This window comes from Juglans microcarpa x Juglans regia, chromosome 7D (assembly GCF_004785595.1).
Source record: "Juglans microcarpa x Juglans regia isolate MS1-56 chromosome 7D, Jm3101_v1.0, whole genome shotgun sequence".
Classification (NCBI taxonomy): domain Eukaryota; kingdom Viridiplantae; phylum Streptophyta; class Magnoliopsida; order Fagales; family Juglandaceae; genus Juglans; species Juglans microcarpa x Juglans regia.
In genome coordinates, this window is record NC_054606.1 from 24,077,623 (window position 1) to 24,101,824 (window position 24,202).

Genomic DNA, 24,202 nt, shown 5'->3' on the forward strand with positions numbered 1-24,202 from the left:
TTCAATAGAGGCTTTTCAGTTTGTAGATTAATGGGAAAGCAATTTTTCAAAGATAGCCCCATGCGGGAGACTGTCATGGCAGAAAACATTAGGGGTCAGTTTGCACACCACATTTCTCCTCAGTTTTGATAATACAAAAGCTATTAGGGAAAATTTGTGGTGGTTCAGAAGTTTAGATATGTTTATTCTAATTATTATGATTTATATCATTGTCATTATTCATATTATTTTTTACATTATTGTCTTCGTCGATTCAAGAATAAGCACGAAAGTTCAATATCTGAGCAGTTTTTATTGATTTGATTCAAAGTTACAGAGGAGCCAATTGCCCCTAAAATCCTTGAACACTACCACTACCCCATGGATATCATAGAGACTTTTATTTTAAGTTGATTTGTTTATATTGAACTGTGAAAACACAAAGAATCTCAGTATTCAAATATATAACTAGTCCTCACGATCATGTTGGTGAAGAAGATATCCAATCCCATCGGCAGGCTAAAACTTCTTCACCCGAACTAGTGCCCCTTGCCTGGCTCCAGATTCAAGCATCGCCTCTAGAACAGCAACATCTCTGGCACCTTCCACAAAGGACAGGCGGGGCTCAGCTTCATAGGCACTGCCGTTCTGCAACATAATATATAGGATTAGTGGATCAGTCCCTGCAAGGCAATCTTTTTATAGAGATTATCAAATTATATTGTGAAAGCCATATTAAGCTGAGTTCTCCAGAAAAGTCCTCATAATTGAAAGAAAGATGTAAAATGAGAAAATCAACAGAATTAAGAAAAACAAAGCCACAAATATTCCGCCTAGATAGAATAATTCAGAAGTCTGCTACATCAACACACTGACGAGCAAAGTTAAACAATCAGAAGATATGCAAATTGAACGCCATTGAAATTATTAGACTCATCTTATTTGAAGGAACCAGTATTACACACCCTCAAGAGGAGAAAACCCTCGCAATCAATACTCAAAATGCAAATATCACTATGCATATAATAGAAATGCATATACCTTAACCGTGGCCTGTGATATGTCGTGTATAAAAGCTTTTAATTCATCAGTCACTCCGCTGAAGGAAAAGAAGGAGCTTTTGTTTTGCCCATCAGAACCATAAAATGAAACCTGTGATGCATCATGATATGTCATTGAGAGATTTCATTTTATTACAGGAAGACAAATTTCCAGTCATGAAAAAAATGAGTTTATTTTTTTTTTCAAATACAATGAAAAAAAAAATAAAACTCTAGGCTTCATATAAATTATCGAGTACCATTACATGAATAACAAAGTGATTCTCAATATACCAGGTAGCCATGTCTTCCATCTAGATTTCCACGCTCAATTTGCAGCGTTCCCTTTAAGCCAACAACACGCCAGACTATCTAAACACAGCCAATACTGTAGTTAAATAGTCTGTGTATGCATAGATAATAAAGTAAATCCATCATTTACCACATGCCTTGGGCACTCTTGCGGAAACAACCATCACAAAAACTCCGGAACATCCATTCTCAAGTTGACTAAGGCAAGGAAAGTGCAAATAATCAACCTTCAGTCTTTCAATTGTGTTGGGAAAGAAATGGGAAAATCAAGAGAAAGGACTTCACATTCTTGTAAAGTAAACTCCACACAATCGAAACTTACAATAGAGAGGATATGTTATCTGGTGGGGGTAAGGTTGTATCCACATGAGAAGTCATGGCCGAAACTGAGACTATCTCACAACCTACAAGCTGTTCATATGAAATTGGGAAAATAACATGTATAATCACAATATGGCTTCAATAGTTTACCAGAAAAACTTATTCCATGTTTATACTAAACAGCCTCCAAAGTGGTAAGATCTTATGCTAACCACCAACTTAGCAAAAGTGCTACAGTGTAGAGAAAGTTCTTAACTTCCAAACTTTATACGCTCTTTATCATTTTTTTTCCTCAATCCAATCTAATTGGACTTAAAAAGTCTGAGATTACCATCCTCAATCCAGCAATGAAATGAACTCCCATATCCAGGATGAAACCCCCCTGCCATATAAAGATAAACTTGTCACAATATAACTTCAAAGGACTAGTTCAAGCCTGATAGTATGGAAAGGGAACGTCGCTATGCTAACAATCAAGCATGGCATCTGTGAGAATCCAGAATGCATTAATTAAATAAATTAGACATGATATAAAGAATGAGAAGAATGAAATCTTCTTGTTACTTGACATTGCAACTTGGTGTAAAGGTGCCAGACAATCTTTTGATCTCAAATGTTATCAGAGGATATAGTTGTGAACCTCTCTGTATGGGGTACATATTGAATGCTCATCATATTGACAACTAACTTATAGTAAAAAGGGTAATGCTAGAGGTACCACAAGATTTACAACATAAGCTTTACAAACTGATGTATCACCAATCAGAAGCTCAAATAAAAAAGGTAAGCCAAACCGATATTTATTACATTGGTGATTCGTTACCAAGCACTTGCACTGTCAACTCAGTTTGTAAAACTCCTGTAGTAAAATTTGTTGCAAATTTAGTATTCTCTTATCCAAAGAATATGTTTGATGGCAAGGGCTTTTTTGCGATGTTTGGTATTCAGGATTATTATGAAATACGTACTGTGAAGTTACGCCTCCATGAACTTGAGAAGTATGGATTTGAGCTACTCATGGATCCTTCAATGATAACTTGGACACTCATCATATCCCCAATGTCAGCCATCAATTTGTTGCACTGTAGAAGCAACAACGAGTTTCTAGCAAGTCAGAGCAATAGGAACCATTTCAAGTATGACAGAAACAAGTACCTCAGCAAAAGCAGGTTCAAATCGATAGTTTTCTGCCACGGCCCAAATTGGGTGGCCAGGGAGATTGGCACAAATAGATTCGTAGCTTGAAAGTGCAGTTTCCAACTCACTTATAGCTGCAACATCAAAATCTTAACATTTAACAAACACATCGTAGAGATCAAGTTCTGTTAACATCAGATTGAAAGCTTCCACATGATTTCAGTCAAAGGGGAAAAAAAAAAAGGCACCAGAAGAGTAGGAATTTCATGTTAATTGATTCACAGAATACCGGCTTAAATAATAAAAAGTTAATTAAATCTATATAAGAAATTAATTCACTAAAATAAAGTTTGCTTTGTGGCCAATCAAGTATTGGAAGATTAAAACGAAGGGCTAAATAAGAGTCTTGACGCCAAAGCTGAGATAGGATTGGATGCTGAAATAAAAAGATAGGATTGTTCCCTACTGCTTAAAGCTGACTCAGTAATGAAGATTGATAATTGATACATGTACGTGGCATTGGCACATCGCCTTCACCTTGGGTGAAAAGGGGGGGGCCAGAAATTTTGGGGAATTAATTATTATAATTTTTAATCATTAAACTTTAGGAAGGAAGAAAAGAACACGTGTTTGAGGATGCTGTAACTTGGGCCAGTCACATAAGACGTGGGGAAGCCCCTTAAGATATGCAGAAGAGATACCATACTTGTCAGCTTCATTTTGGTATTCTTCAATCGAGGGCATTTCTGGACTCTGCACTTGATTACATCGAAAGTCAGACTTATTCTTTATATGCAACATTGGACACATGAATATGGCTCAGATACACTTTTACTCTAGTCCCTTTCTGCACATTCAAGTTTGTTGTTTCTTGCTACCTATCTAAAACAATTTCATTGTAGCAACTGTCTGAGTTCACAAGTGAACAAATTGAACTCCATAAAGTGCCTTTAAGTTACAGTTAAAACTCGGTGCCGGCATCGAGAATGAATGCACCGATCAAAAAAAGTTACAGTTAAAACTATAAGGGGACATTCACTAATGAATTTTCTACAGATACACAAACTCCCAGCATCATTTGATTAGAGGGATAATTGTAATGTGTTAATGCATCATACTTACAAGCTGCCGCCGGTTTCTCTTCAGATCCCACAAGTCAGCCAATCAGCACATGTGGCATGTCCAAAAGGTAAATTTTAGTACATGGTACAGAATGAAAGCAGCATTTTTTTTTTTTTATCAGAATGTATTCAGTTAGTTGGAATGCAATGCGTTGGCTTCAGAAGTGCCCAATTTTCTTTTTCCTCGTTATATACTGCCATCAGCTTTAAGTTATTTTGGAACATAAACTACCTTGAAGGACATGCTTCCCTGCCTTGAGCAGCCTCAGTGAAAAATCAACCTGGAAGATTGGTTCACGCGTTAGAGACATCTAACCAATAATTATGATGGTTAAAGCCACAGGCCTTCACATCCTGGACAATAAAATAACTGAACATGGACAAGCAACGTAGTGTGGTGGAATTTTCTCTAAAAGAAGTCAGATTAATCAATTTGACAGATTCTGATGTCTATATAGAAGTTGATTTGTTGACCTTTTCCCGATTGAACTGACTTCGATTCTTTAATAGATAGGAAGTCTACTTGATACAAATCCAGTGTTGAAAAAAGCGCTAGGCTCACTACTGTGCTTTGGCACAAAGTGTAAGCACATGCCTGATAGAAGTAAAGGGAACATTTTTAAAGGGAGACATATGATAACAAAAATCAGTAAAATACAATAAAAAGGGGGTTTAAAAAGCAAGATGGTAATATGTTATCATACCTCTTTTATTGTTTGTTATAATGCAAAATCATTAAAATCAATAAATGATTTTCAGGATGCTAAATACGCTAATAATTTAGGTAATAGGCTAAATATATCACCATCTTGCTTTTTGAACCTTTTTATTGTATTTTGAGGACTTTTTGTTATCGTACATCATTGTTAAAAATGTGTGCTTGAATTCAATCAGGCATGCGGTTTTGCTTGTGTTTTGTGCCTAGGTTCTAGACAGCATTTGCACTTAAGTATGCCTAGCTTTCACCAACACTGTCTTGAACTGATATTTTAATATTTTTTTAAAAAAACATTATAAAAGCACGCTTCTCTCTGCTTTAAGCTCGCACAAGAAGCACCAAAAATGTGCACCATGGTATATTCGCTTCACTTTTGGTAAGCAAAGCCCTTTGGCCTTGGAACTTTGTGCTGAAGACACACTTTATCATGATTCCAAGGAGTTCTAATTATAACAATGACTAATCTTTTTAGGGTATAAGCCCGAATGTGGTTTGAACTTTCCTTAGTTTGTCACACTATTGCTCTAGAGCAAAGATGCAACTTAAATGAAAACTGATGAGCACATTTGAAGAGATGAAAGCGAGAAATAAGGAATCAGATACCTGTGTTTGTCCAGCCAAAACAACCGCAACCCCGATTATTGAACAATCATGGATGATCTCATCAAGACCATTGTCACCCCACTTACATTCCACTTCTGGAAAATGTTTGCGAGCTATCTCAACAGCACCTCTCGCTGATTCCTGTGTATGAACATACAAGAAAACATAGAATACCCCATAATAATCTCTCTTTTTCCTTAAAACCTGTTTGTTTATACATAAAAAAACACAAAAATGAAAGACCTTTAACCCTATACACACAAAGAATAAACACCCACAGAAAAGAAAAAAAAAAAAAAAGGTTTCACATTGGGATAGCTTGAAAACATTTGTTTATCAATAAATGAAAAAAAAATCTCAAGAACATTAAACCTATATACATGAAAAAAGAGAGAGATTACTTATAAAAATAAAAATAAAAAAAACCAGAGAGAGAGACACACACACACACAACAAAACATAGGTATTACATTGTTGCCTTCGTTCTCCCCCAAGTTCCTCTTTTACTTTCAAGATCATAAAAATTCACTTTGCCCCAAAATAAAATTTATGGTTCCGCCCCTGCATCTGGCTAAGTTTTGAGCTTGAGGATTAACAAAAGAAAAGGCTAGCCTATAAAATTAACTTGAATTAAAGTCACAGTTGAAACTTGAAACAGAGTTTTTTTTTTTTTTAAGATATATGGAAAAACAAAATAAAATGAAAGCTTCCAGACTTCCAGTTACTCATAAGATGCGTCCTACGCGACAAGGAAACACAAAGAACAAATCTTAATTTGAACATTCTGATCCCAATAAGACTAACAAATTGAATTCAAAGACCTTGGAGTTTCGATTCACTTAACGATTTCCTTATCAGATAGATCTTTTACTAGAGAATGTAATTAAACTGGGGCATATATATATATATATATATATATATATATACATACACATATAATAATAATAAAAGAAAGCATAATGAGAAAGAAACAGAAAATTGCAAAGCACCTCAGAACGGCTCCAAATGGCTTTGAGATTGAAGAGGTGAGAGATCTCGGAGAGTCTGGGAATGTACTGAGTCCTCACGAAGATCCCAGCTCCAATTATAGCTATCTGGGCTGCCCCCTTTTCCATTTCTGATTGCAATTGGGTTCTTCAACCTCCTTGCAGTTCCTCAACCTCAATTGTCTGTACTACAATAAATAAATGTTAAAGCTTGAGGTTTGGGAAATGGCAATTGTTTTACATGTGCAATGCGCAGTGTGCATAACTAGAGGATGGAGAGTCGGAGACTATTGTAGTAGATGTACTTCGCGGAGCTAGGCTAGCAATGTTATTTTATTTTAATTTTAATTTATTTTTGTGAAATATAAGAGATATCTACTGCTTCACCAGAAAGATATACAAATCTTAAATAAATTAAATGCACAAACCTCTCGTAAATTTTTTTATAAAAATATAATTTTCGGTATAAAAAATGTGTTAAAATTTCATTTTTTTCTCGTTTATTTTCTTAGATAAAATAAGATGAGACGATGAGAGTTAGAATAAAAGTTAAAAATTAAATGCAATATTATTAGAATATTTTTTTAATATTATTATTATTTTGAGATTTGAAAAAGTTAAATTTTTTATTGAGAATTTAAAAAAAATTATAATAATTAGATAAAATGAGATGGAATGATATGGGAATAGTTGTGAAAACAAATGAAGCTAATCATGAGCTCACATTTTTATAAAATCTTTATATAAGATTTGCACATTTCAGAGTTATATCTGGCATTCCTTCACTTCGTTATTATCTAACTGTTTAATTTTACTATGATGAAGAATTCATCGAAAAGTTAAGTTGACAAAGGTAGGCTTACAAAAAGTGTTTCATCTCATCTTATCATTACAACTTTTCTAAATATCCACACAAAATATAATAAACAATTCAATTTTTTTCAAATCTTAAAATAATAATAATATTAAAATGAGTTCTGCTATATATAGTCACTTTTGCATACTTCTGGCGCACTTCATTAATATGATTGGCCAAAATAATTATTTTATATTAAAAAAATAATGCTGCCAATCACAGTAGTAGAGTGTACAAATAATACGTAAAAGTGACTACATATAGAGTTTTTGTATTAAAAAATAATATTTGAATAATATTTTATTCAACTTTCAACTTTTATCTCAATTCATTTCATCTAATCTCATTTCAACTCACTATCCAAACGACACCTAATTATTTTCGTTGACAATAAATGCAGTGAAATGATAGTTGCACTCTTAGCGAGCATTGCGAATTCTTTTTAAAAAAAATTGAATAAATATGAAATTTATTTAAAAATTAATTTTTAATGATAACTTTTTTAAAAAAATAAGTGTACAACACTTATACAACCTATAATTAGTAATATTCTTCTTTATCTTATTATTATGTCACATTTAGCAATACAGCATAATTTAAGTGGGTGTCATCCAAATGATTGATAAAAGACATTTAAAATGTAACACTTCATCATCATATCATCATAAAGATTGGAGATGATAAAGTTTAAAATGAAGAGTAAGAATAATGTTGTACCAATAGTTTTGGTGGCTACACCCTGAAAAATTTTATTACTGCATCGTCTCTATTTAACCTTCCCACTATATGGGAATCTATTATTACCATCTTAAATATTGACCTTTTTAATAAGAAATGGATTTAGTTTGAAACCAAACAGGGAAAAACAAAGAAATTAAAAGAGCAATTGGATACATGATTTCTTAATGCTTCATATAATATGGTTTTTTTAGAACAAACCTCCTTAGTTTTTAATGAAAAAGGAGGCTATAAATAAGGACTGCTGAGGAGCAAATCAATCAAATTTTGTGCTTAATTACCTCTTGAGCTCGTTTTGAGAAATGAACCAAACTCGAGCTGTGAGCTTCATGCATGGATCTTGGGTGGCAGTAAATATAAACTAAGAGGAAAAGCTATGACCTCACTTTGAAATTTTTTAGACTGAACCAATCTAATGGTTTTGGAATAAGAAAATTCTATACACCATACTACCATCTTATTAAGTATGATGTGACACATTTATTACTATTAAATAATCATTTATTGTATGATTTTTTATCATCTAATAGTAATGAATGTGTTATATATCACTTAGTATGATCAAAATAAGAAGAGAATGTGGTGTATAACATTACTCTTTGAAATAACATAAAAATATACATACACACACATATATATATATATATATTGGCACCAGGTGTTCAAGAATAAAATCCTGACTAATGTTGATAGTGTACAAGCCCACGGTAAAGAGTTAATCGCAAGTGCAGATAGTTTAAAAGAAAAATCATCTAATTCAATGGTCTTTAGAGATTATTTGCATCCAAGAAATTTCAATTAATATCATATTATTCCTATGCTAGCTTGCAATAAGACGCCTAAAGCCTTTTATCTTTGATAAGAATTGTTGAGCGTTTCTGCACACGATATATGTCAACACTAATTAAAATAATATCACGACAATAAATCTAATATATATATATATATCAAATTATATAAATCTTCTAATTATAAAATAAATCTAATATTCACTTTTAATGGGAATGAATGTCTTCTCTCTAGAAAGAATAGTCAAAAGTATAAACTCGAATGGCTATGGCGGCTACTAGAGCTGTTGATCGAGATGCGAATTAAAAGGACTTGGAGAAGTAGTTTTGTGGGGTTTCTTGAATTGATTACTTGATACGGCCAAACGTATTAGGTAGGATTTAAAAAAAATACTCAATATTTAATTTATTATCTCAGAATTATATATTACAGGAAAATAGCCAAACAAAAATGAGACGAGAAAGTAGATATTATAGTTAGTTAATAATTTTATTTTTATATGATATAATTTAATTTTAATTTTTATAAATTAAATTATACTACTTAGATAATGTGATCATGTAAAAATCTTTAAATTAACAATTTTCACTTTTGCGAGTAGTATTAATGTGGATGTTGGACAATAGTACACTTTTCGGTGTGAATGGCCGCTCGCCCGTACGTCCCTATACATTGGATTCCGAAAGCTAACGTGTACGTCCCTATAAATAAAGGCAAGTAGGTAGGGGCAATCCCGTACGTGTACGTGGTGTAGGGAGAATTTACTAATTTATCTCTAGTGTATAAATATATATATATATATATATATATATATATATATATATTTAGGTCGACTGTAATTCATTGCTGTTATTAATTATCCAGCTAGCAAGGCTAGAGGCTAGAGATCACTTAGCAAAAGAAGTAAAGTATATGCTTTATGAAACTTTGAAAGGGATTTGCAGAAATATAATCAAAATGAATATATATATATATATATATAATTTGTAGCTCATTTATGGATATATTTGAAAAAGAAGATTGTTGATTTCAAGAATTGTAGACATAATTATTAGATATAAGAAAATTTGAAAAGAATATAGTTGGATGGAAAATGCAGATATTTGGTTAGTAATTAAGATATTTATATATAATTTTATGTGAGTTTAATCAAATATCTACAATTATTAGCATTAAATGACCACTAAAAATATTTGCATTTAAACAATAATTTAGTTATAATATGATTAGTAATTAATATAATTGGTAGAACTGCAAAATATGGCAAAAATAAATTAAATAAGAAATATTAAATTAATAATATTTTATTATTATATAAAGTGTAGATAGATAATTCAATGTGTGAATATATTTTGAATAGAATAGGCAATAGACAAAGTATATATGTGATATTAGGCAAAGTATGTTTTTATCGAGATTTTATGTATATAGAAATTCCCCCCCAACCCCCCAAGAACTGTTATAATTCAAATTTTTCTCCTATGTTTTTATCAAAATTTGATGTATATAGAAATTGGTCCCCCAAAAAATAAAAAAATTAGAACCCTTATGTACTCCCCAGAATTTTCTAAAATTTGCATATACATAGAAAGGTCTATCTTCAATTTTTTCCTATATGGCCCAAAATTTTATTTAAATTCGATATATCATGTATTTATTATGATGTGGTCCATTCAAATTTAATTTCTTTGCCCTAACAATTCTTTCAATTTGATGGGTAAATTCTAAAAAAACTTAAAACTAAATTTAAATTTATGAAATTAATAAACTTATTATTATGGACCCCAAATTTAATTTCTTTGCCCTAACAGTTCTTTCAATTTGATGGGTAAATTCTAAAACAAGCTTAAAACTAAATTTAAATTTATGAAATTAATAAACTTATTATTATGGATCTCAAAGTTATTGATTATGCAATATTAAGATTCTTAATATTGAACCCAAACTGAAATACTAAAAGAATCATTTAAGGTTGATATCTTGTATGAAAAAATAGTTGAGAACTTTTATCCTTTAGAATTCATTAAACAAGAAAAAATTTATTTGAAGTCTCAACTGTATGTAGCATTATATACTTAATGTAGCATCAAAATATTCAGATTTTATATGAAACTTGTATAAAATAAAAATAACCTATTAATTTTTATTGAGACCAAGATTTCTAAAAGTATTATTACAAAAATTGATAATGGATGATTTTATTCCATGAAATACTGTCATAAGAAATATCAAGAAAATGACAAGTTGTGTTTTCTAAAATTTTAATTTTTACATTTATATAAAAAAAAAATTATATATTTTTTTTCTTTAAATGAAAGGTCTATTAAATTAGATAATCTTACCAAGATATAACTTGTATATATAGTTATTATCTTACGATTTACTATAGAATTAAATGTAAGATTTATTTCTTTTTATTTTACATAAGCTTTAAAGAATCCCCCCCCCCCCCCCCCCCCCCCCCCCCCCCCCCCCCCCCCCCCCCCCCCCCCCCCCCCCCCCCAAACAAAAAAAAAATATATGGTTCTGCCATTGAATACTGATCTTCCAAAACATGTGACCAGTCGTGACTCTTCTCGATGGTCCTCATCCCCCTCCCCTCACATAAAAATGTCTGGTTCTGCCAATGAATACTGATCTTTCAAAACATGTGACCAGTCATGACTCTTATTGATGGTCCTCATATAGATAATATTGCCATTTGAAGAGTAACAAGATGACCTGAACGTTTTCTTCACGTTTCTGTCGTATGTTGGACCACTACATAGATATATATATATATATATATATATATATATATATATATATATATATATTCTGCATGCCAATATCATGATGAAATTAATAGGTAAACGGATAGGATTGAATTCGTCCAGCTATTGGTGGAAGAATCTGTTTTGGATAAACTCTTTTTATCATGCCTTGACGATCGAGGAATATTATATATAATTCAATTATTTTGACAAATGCAATAACTTTGACGAGTTTCCCAAAAGCATAAAAAAGAAAAAGATAAGAGATTTGCAGTTAAATCTTGATTATTAGCAGCTTACCGTACGTTGTAGCCAAATTTTCTATACGATTTCCTAATTTATTAGCAGGTTTTATTAATTAATTATTAAAAAAACTCAAGATTCTATGCTACACTCCATTTAATTAATTTCAAAGTCATAAAAATATAGTCCAATATTATAAAAACATAGAGAATCTGGCCGAATGGAATATCACCAAATAGATCTCTAATGAGACCCAAGTCGTCAGGCAACTCCAGCGTAGCCAAATCACCAACAGAAGGCCAAAAACTGCAAGCAAAAATAAAAGATATATATAAAATGAAGTGCTTCATTGCTGATCCAAAGCAACACAAGCATGTGGCAAACGACAGGGCACATTTCAAGAAGTCCTTGGGATATTGCTCCTTGTAGCATGCCAACCAAATGCTTGTTGAACATAAAACAGCAAAGTAGATCATGCATCAACCCAAATATACATAAAAAGCAGTAGCTGAAAATGTTTGTAAATATAATAAACTAATTGTGTCTATTAAAGAAATTAAGCATATGTTCTGGTTTTTTCTTTCTTGCCATCGTGAAAAAAAGAAAATGATTCTAAGAACCGGATTGCAGTGTGAGAAGTTTTGTACGTGTGGGCTCGTAAAATCATTATCATTTCCGGATGTGAAGTACAAAGAAAGTGTTAGTGAAATATACAATAATATAATAAAAAATTACAATAAAATTAATATTCAAACAAAATTAATTTAGATTGAGACACGAAAATCTCGCTCTTTTATAGAAATACTCTCAAAATTATCTACGCACAACCCTTCTTTCCTTCTACTGATTTTTCTCTGTGTCATAACTGTGTGTGGTGACCTGCACTTTTGTGGATAAGAAAAAGTATGAATATGTCTGTCGAATCAGATTAGAGCTAGCTAGAACACCGGAAGTTTTAGGAGCTTAATTAGTGAAGATTTATAGTATCTTATTTCATCTCAATATCTACAAATATTTTTTAATTTAAATGTTCAACTTTTTCATCTAATCAATTAACTAAAACTTTGTCATCTAATTCATTACTATAAAACATCATAAAACATCTTAACTCAAATTACAATCTTCTCCTTCAAAGAAATATTTAAATTAAAAATCATTGGCTAATTAATATTAGAGATAAAAATCATAGTACTCTTTAAAATAGTAATTGAAAATACGATCGACCAACAAAATAATTGTGCTAACAGTACTAAATACTCAATATCGATCACCTTCACATGTAACCTTCGATGCACACTCAGGCATCATCAAAATGAATGATAACGTCCATGATGCACAGGACTACAACAGACATATATATATATATATATATTATATATATATAACAGTATAGTTCTTGTGCATGAATCCTATGTATAGGTCTCTCTTACGAAAACGTCATCCCTTGGCCGTTAGCACAAGAAAGTCTAGGTATAGTTCACCGCGGCAGGTATACAGACATTTACGCAACCGCTACAACAAGTATCAAAACGCAAGCGTACACATCAGACAAAGTTCAATTTAAAGCAGGAAATAATATCTAACTTCAAATAAAAGAAATATGAGTGTCCAAAAAATGGTTCAAGTACAAGGAAAATATAGAAAATAAGGGATTCGGAGCTAGAGGAGGAAAAGTGTCGGGCATCACATCTTGGCCTAGGGAGTCAATAAAATGGAAGGCAGCCCGGCCAAAACGAATGGAGTACACGTTCACAGACCTCAAATTCGTACGAGGATTCTTTAACAAGTGGCTCCTCAACCTTTGCATACCATATTTATAGTCTAACCCTCAACTCGGTCATAGACATCCCTAGCCGCCGCAAGATGAGGAGAAAGGCGAACAAACTCCTCTCTGGAAGCCCTCAACTCAGCCTCCAACATGGTGGTCTTTTGCTTGAAATCAATAGATTTCTTCTAATGAATCTCAATGACACAACTTAGCTTAAGGAACTGCTAGTTATCATTCTTGAGGTCCTTGTTAATTGGCCGCTACGTACCAAATCTCTAGTTGAGCCACCTCACCATGAATGCAGTCAAGAGTCACAAAAAGGTCCCGATGAAAGTTCTCTGGTCGAATTGCTGTACTAACATACTCCAAGGAGCATTTCTTGGTTTCCACCAGCTCTTTCTCTAGGCGTTGAAGCCTATCCCACCTAGTGTCGGGTTCTTCCTCCAAAATCCTAGCCTCGAAGTGGCACCTTGACACCTGCACTCGAACTTTTGCAAGTCATGGCATAGACCAACCACATCGTCCTGAAGATCAGTGACGTCCTCTTCTAACATGTGGGAGTAAGATTCCCAATGAGAGCATGCATTCGTCAGCTCATCTCTTTCTGCACTCGCTTCGAAAATAACCAGGTGGGCCTTTTCAGCATAAGCACGCAAAGAGAAAACCTCATCCTATAGATAAAGTTGGCAAATCTAGGCAACGAGTTGGTCAACTCCCTTGGGCAAAAAACCAGTCTGTGTTATGAAAAGAAAAATGGCTAAGACAACAACTTAAGTAAGGAAACTTACTAAAGACAAAAATCCCCTTAGACAACATGCGATATCCTAAACCAACTCCTCCACAAGGTTGTTGGCTCACAAGGTAGGCCTCGATGAATGAGACCTAGAGGGACTGGATAACCCTAAAAATTTAAGCTCCCCACTAGTAAACGAAGGTCTAGAACTGTCTGCCTGCTTAGAATGGAGGGTAGTGAGGCAACAAGCGATCGAGGCATGAAGTCGGTGCTGCTCAGAAGTGTTGACTCCCTTTCCCAAAATGGTTCATCCTTGCTTGAAGGAAGAGCCTGGTCTGAAGCTCTTTTTTTATTAGAGGGTGAAGGAATTTCCCCACTAAAAGGGGAAACACTAAAAGGTGGGGTAGGATTGGCAGATAAAGGGACTTCCCCGCCAAGAGGAGAAATACTGAAAGGCGAAGAAGGAATCGAAACCCGACTACCATAGAGCTCCATGCTCGAGGGATTGTCACGGGACAACCCCTGAGGATTGAATGGGAGGTTAGAAGTCTCCCCACCAGAAGTTGTGGAAGTGATAGATGGCGAGGAAGCGTCATGGTTACCTCAAGGAAGCACTTCCTTGCTGACGCTTCCTCGCTAGCTTCATGCAACTCAACCACATTCCCAATAACCTCAAAGGTTATCCCTGGAAGGGGACCAGCTGAACCCTCGAGCACTAGCTCCAAAAATGTAAAGTGTAACACTACGTCGATATCTGCCACCTCTCTATCGAGGGCCTCCACTAAGCCATTTAAAGTTGGTAGGGGCTGAATAACCTGCTCTTGATTGCCTGATTTAGAAGACTCAGCCTCCAAAATTAGGGCCAAAACAGTTTTGGCCTACCTCATAACCTCCTCCAAACAGTCATGAGTAAAGGAGGTCAAGCAAACTGGTTGTCGTCTCCTAAAGGCAATGGAATGTGTTGTTGTTGCTCGGCCTCATGTACCGATCCAATCTCTAGGAATTGATGAAGCATGCCCCTGGACAGCAACTCCCAAAGGTATGAAAGCACCCTCAGCTCTTGATTCACTAGAGGTTTCATCCTTGTCATGGATTGAATCACTTTTCAGGTGAGGCTTCCTTTATTTTTGCTCCGCTGGAATTGAATGAGCTCTTTTTTGCTCACGAGGCTTGGACGAAACTCTAAAAAAGTTACTTTATAAGACGTGAGAACGGCAAGGCATGACCAAGAATCGATCAATGTTCTCCCGGGTAAGGAGAAAGTGGGTATAAATCGCCTTAGAGTTTTGTCCAACCCAAGAGTAAATTTGTTGAAGGCAGGCATCCTTTTGAGTAGAAAGCACCACATTGAACTTGTGGTCTTTGGGAACCACACCCCACACTGCCGGAACGGAAACTTCCTAGTGACTAGCCTCTCCCGCAGGGTACTCCTAGCCTGTGCTCAACATAAAAAAAAACTTCTTGTGCCAATCTTTGACATGAGAAAAGCGGGTCTCTAGGTAGGCCACCCTACACTTGGTCTACGAATAGAAATTGCACACATTCCTGTCAAGACTCTGGACACCATGGGTATAAAGAAACTCTCGAGCTGTAAGATTGGGGTATTACTCTCCAACAGGCTCCAAGACCCAATGCCACACAAAGCAACATGGCAATAACACCCTCCAAGCATTGGGGTGGATTGAGATGAGGCTAAACTCAAATAATCCAAAATGTCCCGAACGAACGACAAAAGGGGAGTCGTAACCCCATAAAAAACATGCTCATGAAAAGTGTCACCTATCCAATGAACCCTTCCAAATCAACAGTTCGAGCCTAGGTGCCTCCAGCACGACAGAGTCATATATGAGTTATTTACAAAATCAAGGTCTGCATGTAAAGTGTTGGCAAACCAACGGTGACCTTCTAAGTCATCTGTACAATATGAATTGGCACCCCGGTCTTGTTTGGAGGCGCGTGAGGGTGTGAAGATTGTGAACCACAGGGGCTAAAATGAGAAATATTAGGAGGCATTGGAGATGAAGAACGATTGGAAGAAGAAGAACCAAACAACAAGGGCTTAGGGTTTGAGAGAAAGCTCAACGACGGAAAGCAATAAGAATGTAAACAAACCGAAGATCAAAGGCCCGCGCAACACAAATCAAAGCGGCAATCACCAAAATGCACCAATATGGAATATGAATCCAGCTATCATTAACCACGAAAATTATATAGCGGACAGCTAACATCCAGCATGATATCTACGTGTGATACTTGCCCAAGATACTAACCCTTTCCTGCATAACAAATGATTTTAAGCTCTAACAATCCACAGTCCATCTAAGATCAGAGAAGGTTAAACCACAAGGCAAGCCTCCACGTACATCACACGTCCAGCTCATATAAATAAAGGTAAAAAATACGAGTAAGGTAACTTTTAAACTATCTGAAAAGTCGAAATACTCTTTATATTCTATTTTAACTTAAACATTGTTGGTGTCCTCCACTACTCTGAGCTCCACCTATCTTTCTTATTCCAAATTACTGAAAATGAAAAAATAAGAAACTTGCCTGTAACAATCTAGATTAGCCTTGTGAGCGAAAACATCTAAATTTTTGTAACAAGATATTACTATTGAAGAATAATTCTTCTCATTAATTATTATTTATTATTTCACACTCTATTCAAACACCAAATATTTTATAAAAAAAGAAAGAAAAAAAAATACTGCTTATAAATATTAATTCATGTATAATAAAACCCTAGCGTGGAATTATCTACACCTCGTATGTATTAGCGAGACTGTCATGTCACGATTGCATTGCTACTTTTATCGATCGTGGTCCACGAGAATACTTATCAGGAAGAAAAACTAGATCCAACATCCGGCCTGGCCGTGGTCCGCAGAGTAGCACGTGATCATCATGAAGTACCAGTCCACTCTTGGACAAAAATCAATTACAAGCTTACAAAAGCTGAAATTGTCGGAAGAGTCACGCGGGGTTTCTACATATATATATATATATATATATATATATATATATATATATATATATGGTTTCTTACCTATATGGTTTCTTACCTACGCTACTTCATCTTATATATGGCCATGTTTAACATGTTGATGGATGACGTCGTTGTCACTTTAGTAGTTTGATTTCTATGATCAGTTAATAATTGATCAGTACTTTTTTAAAGAGAAACTCAAACACAGTATGCTTTTTTTAAAAAAAATGAGTAAATACATGATCTATATAAAAAAATTAATTTTATTTTAATAAATTACATTTTTTTTCAAACTGATTACATCAAGCTTACGGATTTTATGACTGTACGTAGCACTTTAAATAACAAGGCCTTTAGCAATGACGGAGTTTGTCACTAAAATCGAGTCATTGTGGCACTCTTTTGAGCTATCACTACAATAAATTTGATTTTTTGGTATGAAATTATTTAGAGACGAACTAAAAGAAATTTTTTGAGATAAAATTTAAATTTCGTCTTAAAAAATTGATGACTTTATAAAACCGTTCGACCGGATAAATATCTGTTCCAACAATATTTTTTGTGACGAATTAAATTGTTTCAAAAATTTTTTTCCATTTGAACGAACAAAAATCCATTCCAACAGTAAAATCTTGGCGGGCAAGTAATTTATTATGCCGGAAAAAGTTCAAAACCATTCGAATGATAAATTTTATTTTTCGAACGGAAAAGATTTAGTGGCAAAACTTGGTGGGAAGGTTTTTAGACCAATCGAACGGAACATATTTAGTTTGAACATATTCAAACACTACATTTATACATTCAAACGTATAATATCAATCTCGGTACGAAACTCAAAATATAAAATATATATTTATATATATCATATATACATATTCATAAATTAATTTTATGTAATTAACTTAAAAATATTTTAATGATTTCTTTTATGTTAAATAAGATTTTCAGTTAAATAAATATTATTAGCCATATACCACATAATATAAATCAATAATTACTCCAGACAAGACAAAATATTTAATTTATAACTAAATCAAATTATCAAAATACTATATATATTATCTATAACTATAAACAAAAAAATATAAATAAAAAATAGAAACTACTATGATGCAAGGTCTCTACACACATCCTTGACTGCAGCTAATTGTCTCTCTATCTGTGTTAGTCAAGTACTGAGTGTGACCTGCATTACTAGCATTAATCTCTGTATGTAACTCAGAGATGCTAACATTGATCTTTGTACGTAACTCAGAGACGTTAGCATTAATATTTGTACGTAACTCAGAGGCGCCAGCAGTAATCTTTGTACGCAACTCAGATATGACAGTATGCACTGCATCGATCACCACTGATGTGTGTTTGTCAATCTCAGCATGCAGTATGTCGGCCATCTCCTTGCAAGTAGATGTGTGTGATACCTCAACCTGTGTAGATGTTTCACTAGCCGATACTCTACGACCTCCAGACTGTGCATCTCTTTGAATGTCAGCACTGTTAGGAACAGGTCCACGAAAACGAAGTCTCGAGTGTCTCGTGCTCTGTGATAGGGTGTTGTTGTTTATCGGTCCCACCTGCTCTCATGCACGCTCGGGAAACTTCTGGCACGACCTTGAAATGTAGCAAAAGTCAAGTGATCAGGATCCCAAACGGCAGTATATCTGTTGTAATGTATCGAGCCTCTAATCGGATCTTCTCAAATATATACCCCACGAGGTCGATCAGAATGCCACGAGCAACCCATATCATAAATCTCGCTCAATCCATACCAACATCGATCTTGTGTTGTCTATGGTCAATATTATTGGTGATTATCAGATTCATGATCTTGAAGAAAGAAGAAAAATCTGCCTACCTAATGCTCTTCGTCCCATCGTACACTAGAGTATCTGGACCAACAATTAGGTCTCTGACCTCATGATCAATGAGTGTATTTACCTCATCTGTGTAAATTGGTCCCTCGTCCTGAGCTGTCTCTGCACCACTTGAAGGATCAGACTCTTTAGGTAGCAGGTTAGGGTAAACATCGACCAGCCTCGGAATACTGAGATATGCAGCGAGTTTGTCTGCTGAAAATATAACAGGCACTCCTCGAACACATATCCTGTATGTCTCTCCATCGTTCGGACTGGCACCACCAAACTCTTTATAGAACTTAACAACGATGTCAATATAGGAAATGAGCTCTATTCATTCTTCTCACTGATCTAAGATTGGTGCCCAACCACGATCATTGAATATTGATAGGAAGGAATGATACTCTCATATAAGGGTCACAAAATCAGACAGTTTTACCAGCCACTCAAGTAAAATAGTCCGCTCTCGAACTATTTGAATGGAAAGTTCCCCTGATCTACCAAGTTTACAGCCCATTTAAGACATTATTATGAACCTGAAATTTAAAAAAATGAAATATATATTCAACATTAGTGATAAAATCTAATATGAGAAAATATTCACAAAATTATATACTAATAGCAATTTAATAAATTAATTGATAGAACAATTAAATAAAATGATGAAAATAATTTAATAAGCTAATATAAAGTAATTGATTCGAACGTAATATATAGTAATCGAACGGAAATTATAACGTTTGAACGAAAAAAAGTGTTCGATCAGAAAGGTTAAACTTGTTCGAATGCGTTTGAATGAAAAACTGATTGAGCTCGCCTATGATTGAGTCAACTCAACGGCCATGAAAACACATGAAATACATCAATTCCGTGGGTTTCTTTGACAAAACACATTCTACTCTTCATTTCTAGACATCTTGCGATCGATTTGTGGTGTTCTATGTGACTATTGATGAGAAAATATAATTTTTTTAGAGAAAACAAATAAAACCATAAAAATAAATAGTAAAATAACTTTTAAAGTACATACATTTAGTTAGGAGAAAAAAGTGTTCAACATAGGTGGTGATTACAACAGCAAACAACGGCGATTGATGGGCGTTTAAACTTTTTCAAACTGTGGGAACGGCAGCGTTCGAGAAGCTTTGCTTGCAATGTCCAGAACCGTTCGAACATTATATTTAACCATCTGAAAGATTTTAAATGACTGTTTGAACGTTAGTATTTACCGTTTGAACGATATTTATTTCAAATTTAGTAAAAATGTATATTATAGTATATTATATTTATAATACTATAATTTAATATAATATATATACTATTATAGTAGATTATATATACTGTAATATATATGTAATATTATAGTACATTATAATATACATTATGATAGTATAATACTTTAAATGAAAACATAATAACTTATATACATAATTTATTATAGTATAATAATATATTCTAATACTTATATTTATTATATAATATATTATAATAATAATAGCATCATATTATGATAGTATGATACCATATATATATATATATGTATGATAGTATATAGTACTATATATATGAGTTTATACTTAACTAATATATATCATACTATATATTCCATTATAGTTTACTCTATATGTTATATATGATGCTATACAACATAGAGTATAGATTACTAATATATATGATCTTATAAATTCCTCTATACTTTACTATATGATCTTAGTATATTTGAGACTATATATATGTGAGTATATATTATTAATACATATGATCTTATATATTTTATTCTTTAGTACAGTATAATATATATGATATAAAGTATATCTTACTTTATTTTCATCATTATACATATTAAAGAAAACTATAAGATCATGTGTATTATTAATATATACTATCAATACACATGATCTTATAGTTTTCTTTAATATGTATAATGATGAAAATAAATATATTTAAACATTAAGGTGATACGTTCGAACGGTATCCATAAACAGTTCAAATGCTATATTTGCGTTTAAACTTATGAACAAACCATTTGAACGGTTTTATCGCAGTGGTGGGAAAATATCCCGCCAATTAATGACTCATGGATTACCATTTGAATGTACTTTGTTATCGTTCGAATGGTTTATTTCAATGGTTAGAAAAAATACACTGCCAATTAATAACTTCTAGATTACCGTTTGAATGTCCTTTGTCATTGTTCGAATTATTTATTGCAATGGTGGAAAAATATCCCGCCAATTAATAACTTTTGAATTATCATTCAAATGTATTGTTAATCGCTTGAACTGGTCGGCGAATGTTCCGCAGAAGGTTGTATGTCACTTTCCATTGATACCTAGATTATAACGGTATTTATGTCACATTCAACGGTTTGTGGATATGACGTGACACTCATCATCTAGAGTCAAGAATGCTAATATTTTGTCACATCTTGCAAACTCTCAAGTTTGGAAGGAATTTGACTTGGAACACCTATGGTTTGCTGAAGAACCTAGTAATGTTCGACTTGGGTTAGCAATAGATGAATTTAATCCATTTGGGAATATGAGTACTAGTCATAATACTGACCAGTTGTACTTATGCCGTATAATCTACTACCGTAGAAGTGTATGAAAGATCTATATTTCATGATGAGTTTGCTTATTCCAGGTCTGAAATCTCCGGAAAATGACATAACCATACACTTACAACCAGTGATAGCATAATTGAAAGATTTGTGGGAGAATGAAGTCTTAACATATGATTCATCAACATGCAAGTTGCTTAAGATGCATGTTGCAGTGTTATGGACAATAAATGATTTTTCTGCTTATGAAAACTTGTCAGGTTGAAACACTAAGGGAAAAATTGACATGTCTGACTTGTAAAAAACATACACAATCTGAATAGCTTACGTATGGGAGGAAATTATATTTCACGAATCATTATCGAATCGATTTTTGCCTAGTGACCATAGCTGACGTGGAAATGGTAGGATATTTGATGGCACTGTTGAATGGGGCATCCTCCACCATTCTTGTTTGGCGAACATGTTATTGCACAATTTGTGGATGTCAGAAGTAATGATTTTGATAAAAAAAAAAAAAAAACGAAAAAAGAAAACAAAAGTGCGAATGAGTTGAATTGGATAAAGAAAAGTATATTTTTGAACCCCCTACTGGTCGACGTTAAAATTGCGGTATAGTCTCGATATTATGTATATTGAGAAAAAATATATGCGAGTCGGTGTTAGGAATGTTGATGTCAATTGAAAGTAAAACGAATGATAATATAAACTCACAGAAACATCTAAAGCGGTTAGGAATTAGACCTAAAATACACTTTGCAACAAAATGGTTCGTCTATTTACATGTCAATTAAGTGGTATATATTGTCAAGGAATGAAACGACTACATTTTATGAGTGGTTGTAGAATATTAAATTACCGGACGAGGCACTACTAGAGGCATACAAGGAACAAAAGAGCTACATTTTGTGAATGATTTTATAAATATAATAGTACAATCTCGTCACGGACGAGGCACTACTAGAGGCGTGACATTAGAGAAATATCGTAAAGTATGTAAGATTAAGGTTAACGTTCATGACGAATATACTGAAGGTGAGGGACAACAAGAAACTTGGCTTGCATCACATGTGGGTACTATTACACGAACTTATGAACCTTTGGCTACGAATTTATGGCATAAAATCCTACAAGATGTGAAAGAACTTATAAAAAAAACGTTGTTTAGTACGTAATATTTAAATAATAAATTGATATTAGTATTATTTAATATTCTAAATGATAATATTTTTGTGTATATACTTTTTCAATGATGACTTCGAACTAAATTTTGGTCTGAGAAAGGAGCGTAAGACTGTCAAAGAGCTGATGTGTAATATATTCTGCAAGTATAAGGTAAGGTGTCAAGAGCATTACAAGAAGTACAAGAACAAGGAAGATGCACGCCAACATTTTTTCAGGATGTCCGACCTGAAGATTTGGAAAAAAAATTGTGACTTGTTTTGAGAATCCATCATATAAGGTAAATTAAATGAATTCTTTATGTGTCCTATTTGTAATTTTACTTACTAATTTTTACAACATCTATGCAGGAGCGAAGTTCTATAAACAAAACAAACAGATTGAAGTTACAGATTTATCATCATGCAGGCTCAAAATCTTTTCATCGCCTCTCTCAGAAATTGGTAATGTACTTTTTTTATATATAGTTTGTTTTTAATATTAATTTATATCTTAACAATATCTCTTGTAGAAAGAGTCATACATAAATTATAATCGGAAAAAATTATATGATGCATCACATACTAATAGTAATAGAGAGTGGACTCATCCCATTGCTCATGAGAATGATGTAGGTATTATAATTTGTTTTAATTAAACATATTTAAATTATTGTGTCAATATTAATTTTATATGTTTTGTGTAGGATAAAATGGTTGCCCTCCGTGCTGAAGTTGTATCAAATCATAATTCATCAACGTCAAGTACTATTGCCATTGTGTTAGAGAATGCAAATTCTGGGATCGAAGAATTGATTGCAAAACAGTATGAGTTAGAGACTCAATTGATGAAAACAAGCAGACATGGAGATACGCATAAAACAACAAGAAAATCCACAAAGAGAGATGCAACTCCAAATGTAAGATCAATAAAGACAGATGCAGCTTCAAATGTAAATGCTTATGCAACAATTTAGACCTCCAAGCAATTGATTTTCGTTAGAAGTGTTTTCCATTTTGAACAATTATATATGTACTGATAACATTATTAATATTATTACTATTTTATTTATTTAGTTCTGACTTATTAGATTAGTTTTATTTATATTGAATAATTTGTAATATATTTTTTGAAATATAAATATCTATTTGATTTTAAATTAGTATTGTCCATGAAAATACTAACCGTTCGAGCTCTCATCAAATGCTCGAACATATATACATCGGACATAATCGTTCGAACCTCACAAGTTATAGTTCGAACGGTAAAAAAAAACTACGCCCTGTTTGAAGACGTTCGAACAAACAATTTACTCTTTTTGTCTCAAACACATTTGAACGGCTTAATTTACGTTCAATCATCAATTTGTTTATTCGAACGTTTCTTCATGTGTATTTGGTCGAGCAGACTAGTATCGATCGACTGACCATGAAGTACCCGTTCGAATAGACATATTGTTTGAACCATTGTTGTGAATATCGTACTGTATCGACCAGTACGACAGGTATTTGCCGTACGGCCAGGGCCGGTACAGATACT

General features: G+C 33.4%; 1 protein-coding gene across 1 annotated transcript; it reads right to left on the reverse strand.

Annotated features, from left to right (window-relative positions):
* Window positions 1-268: 268 nt before the first annotated feature.
* Window positions 269-6,508, reverse strand: LOC121239777 (uncharacterized protein YMR315W). The gene is made up of 12 exons (XM_041137100.1): window positions 6,221-6,508; window positions 5,232-5,372; window positions 4,143-4,191; window positions 3,912-3,929; window positions 2,808-2,923; window positions 2,621-2,734; window positions 1,984-2,034; window positions 1,654-1,742; window positions 1,469-1,529; window positions 1,314-1,391; window positions 1,021-1,131; window positions 269-627 (listed from the first exon to the last, which is right to left on the reverse strand). The coding sequence occupies exons 1-12, from the start codon at window positions 6,344-6,346 to the stop codon at window positions 499-501; spliced, it is 1,083 nt and encodes a 360-aa protein (XP_040993034.1). The 5' UTR covers window positions 6,347-6,508; the 3' UTR covers window positions 269-498.
* Between the last annotated feature and the right edge of the window lie 17,694 nt (window positions 6,509-24,202).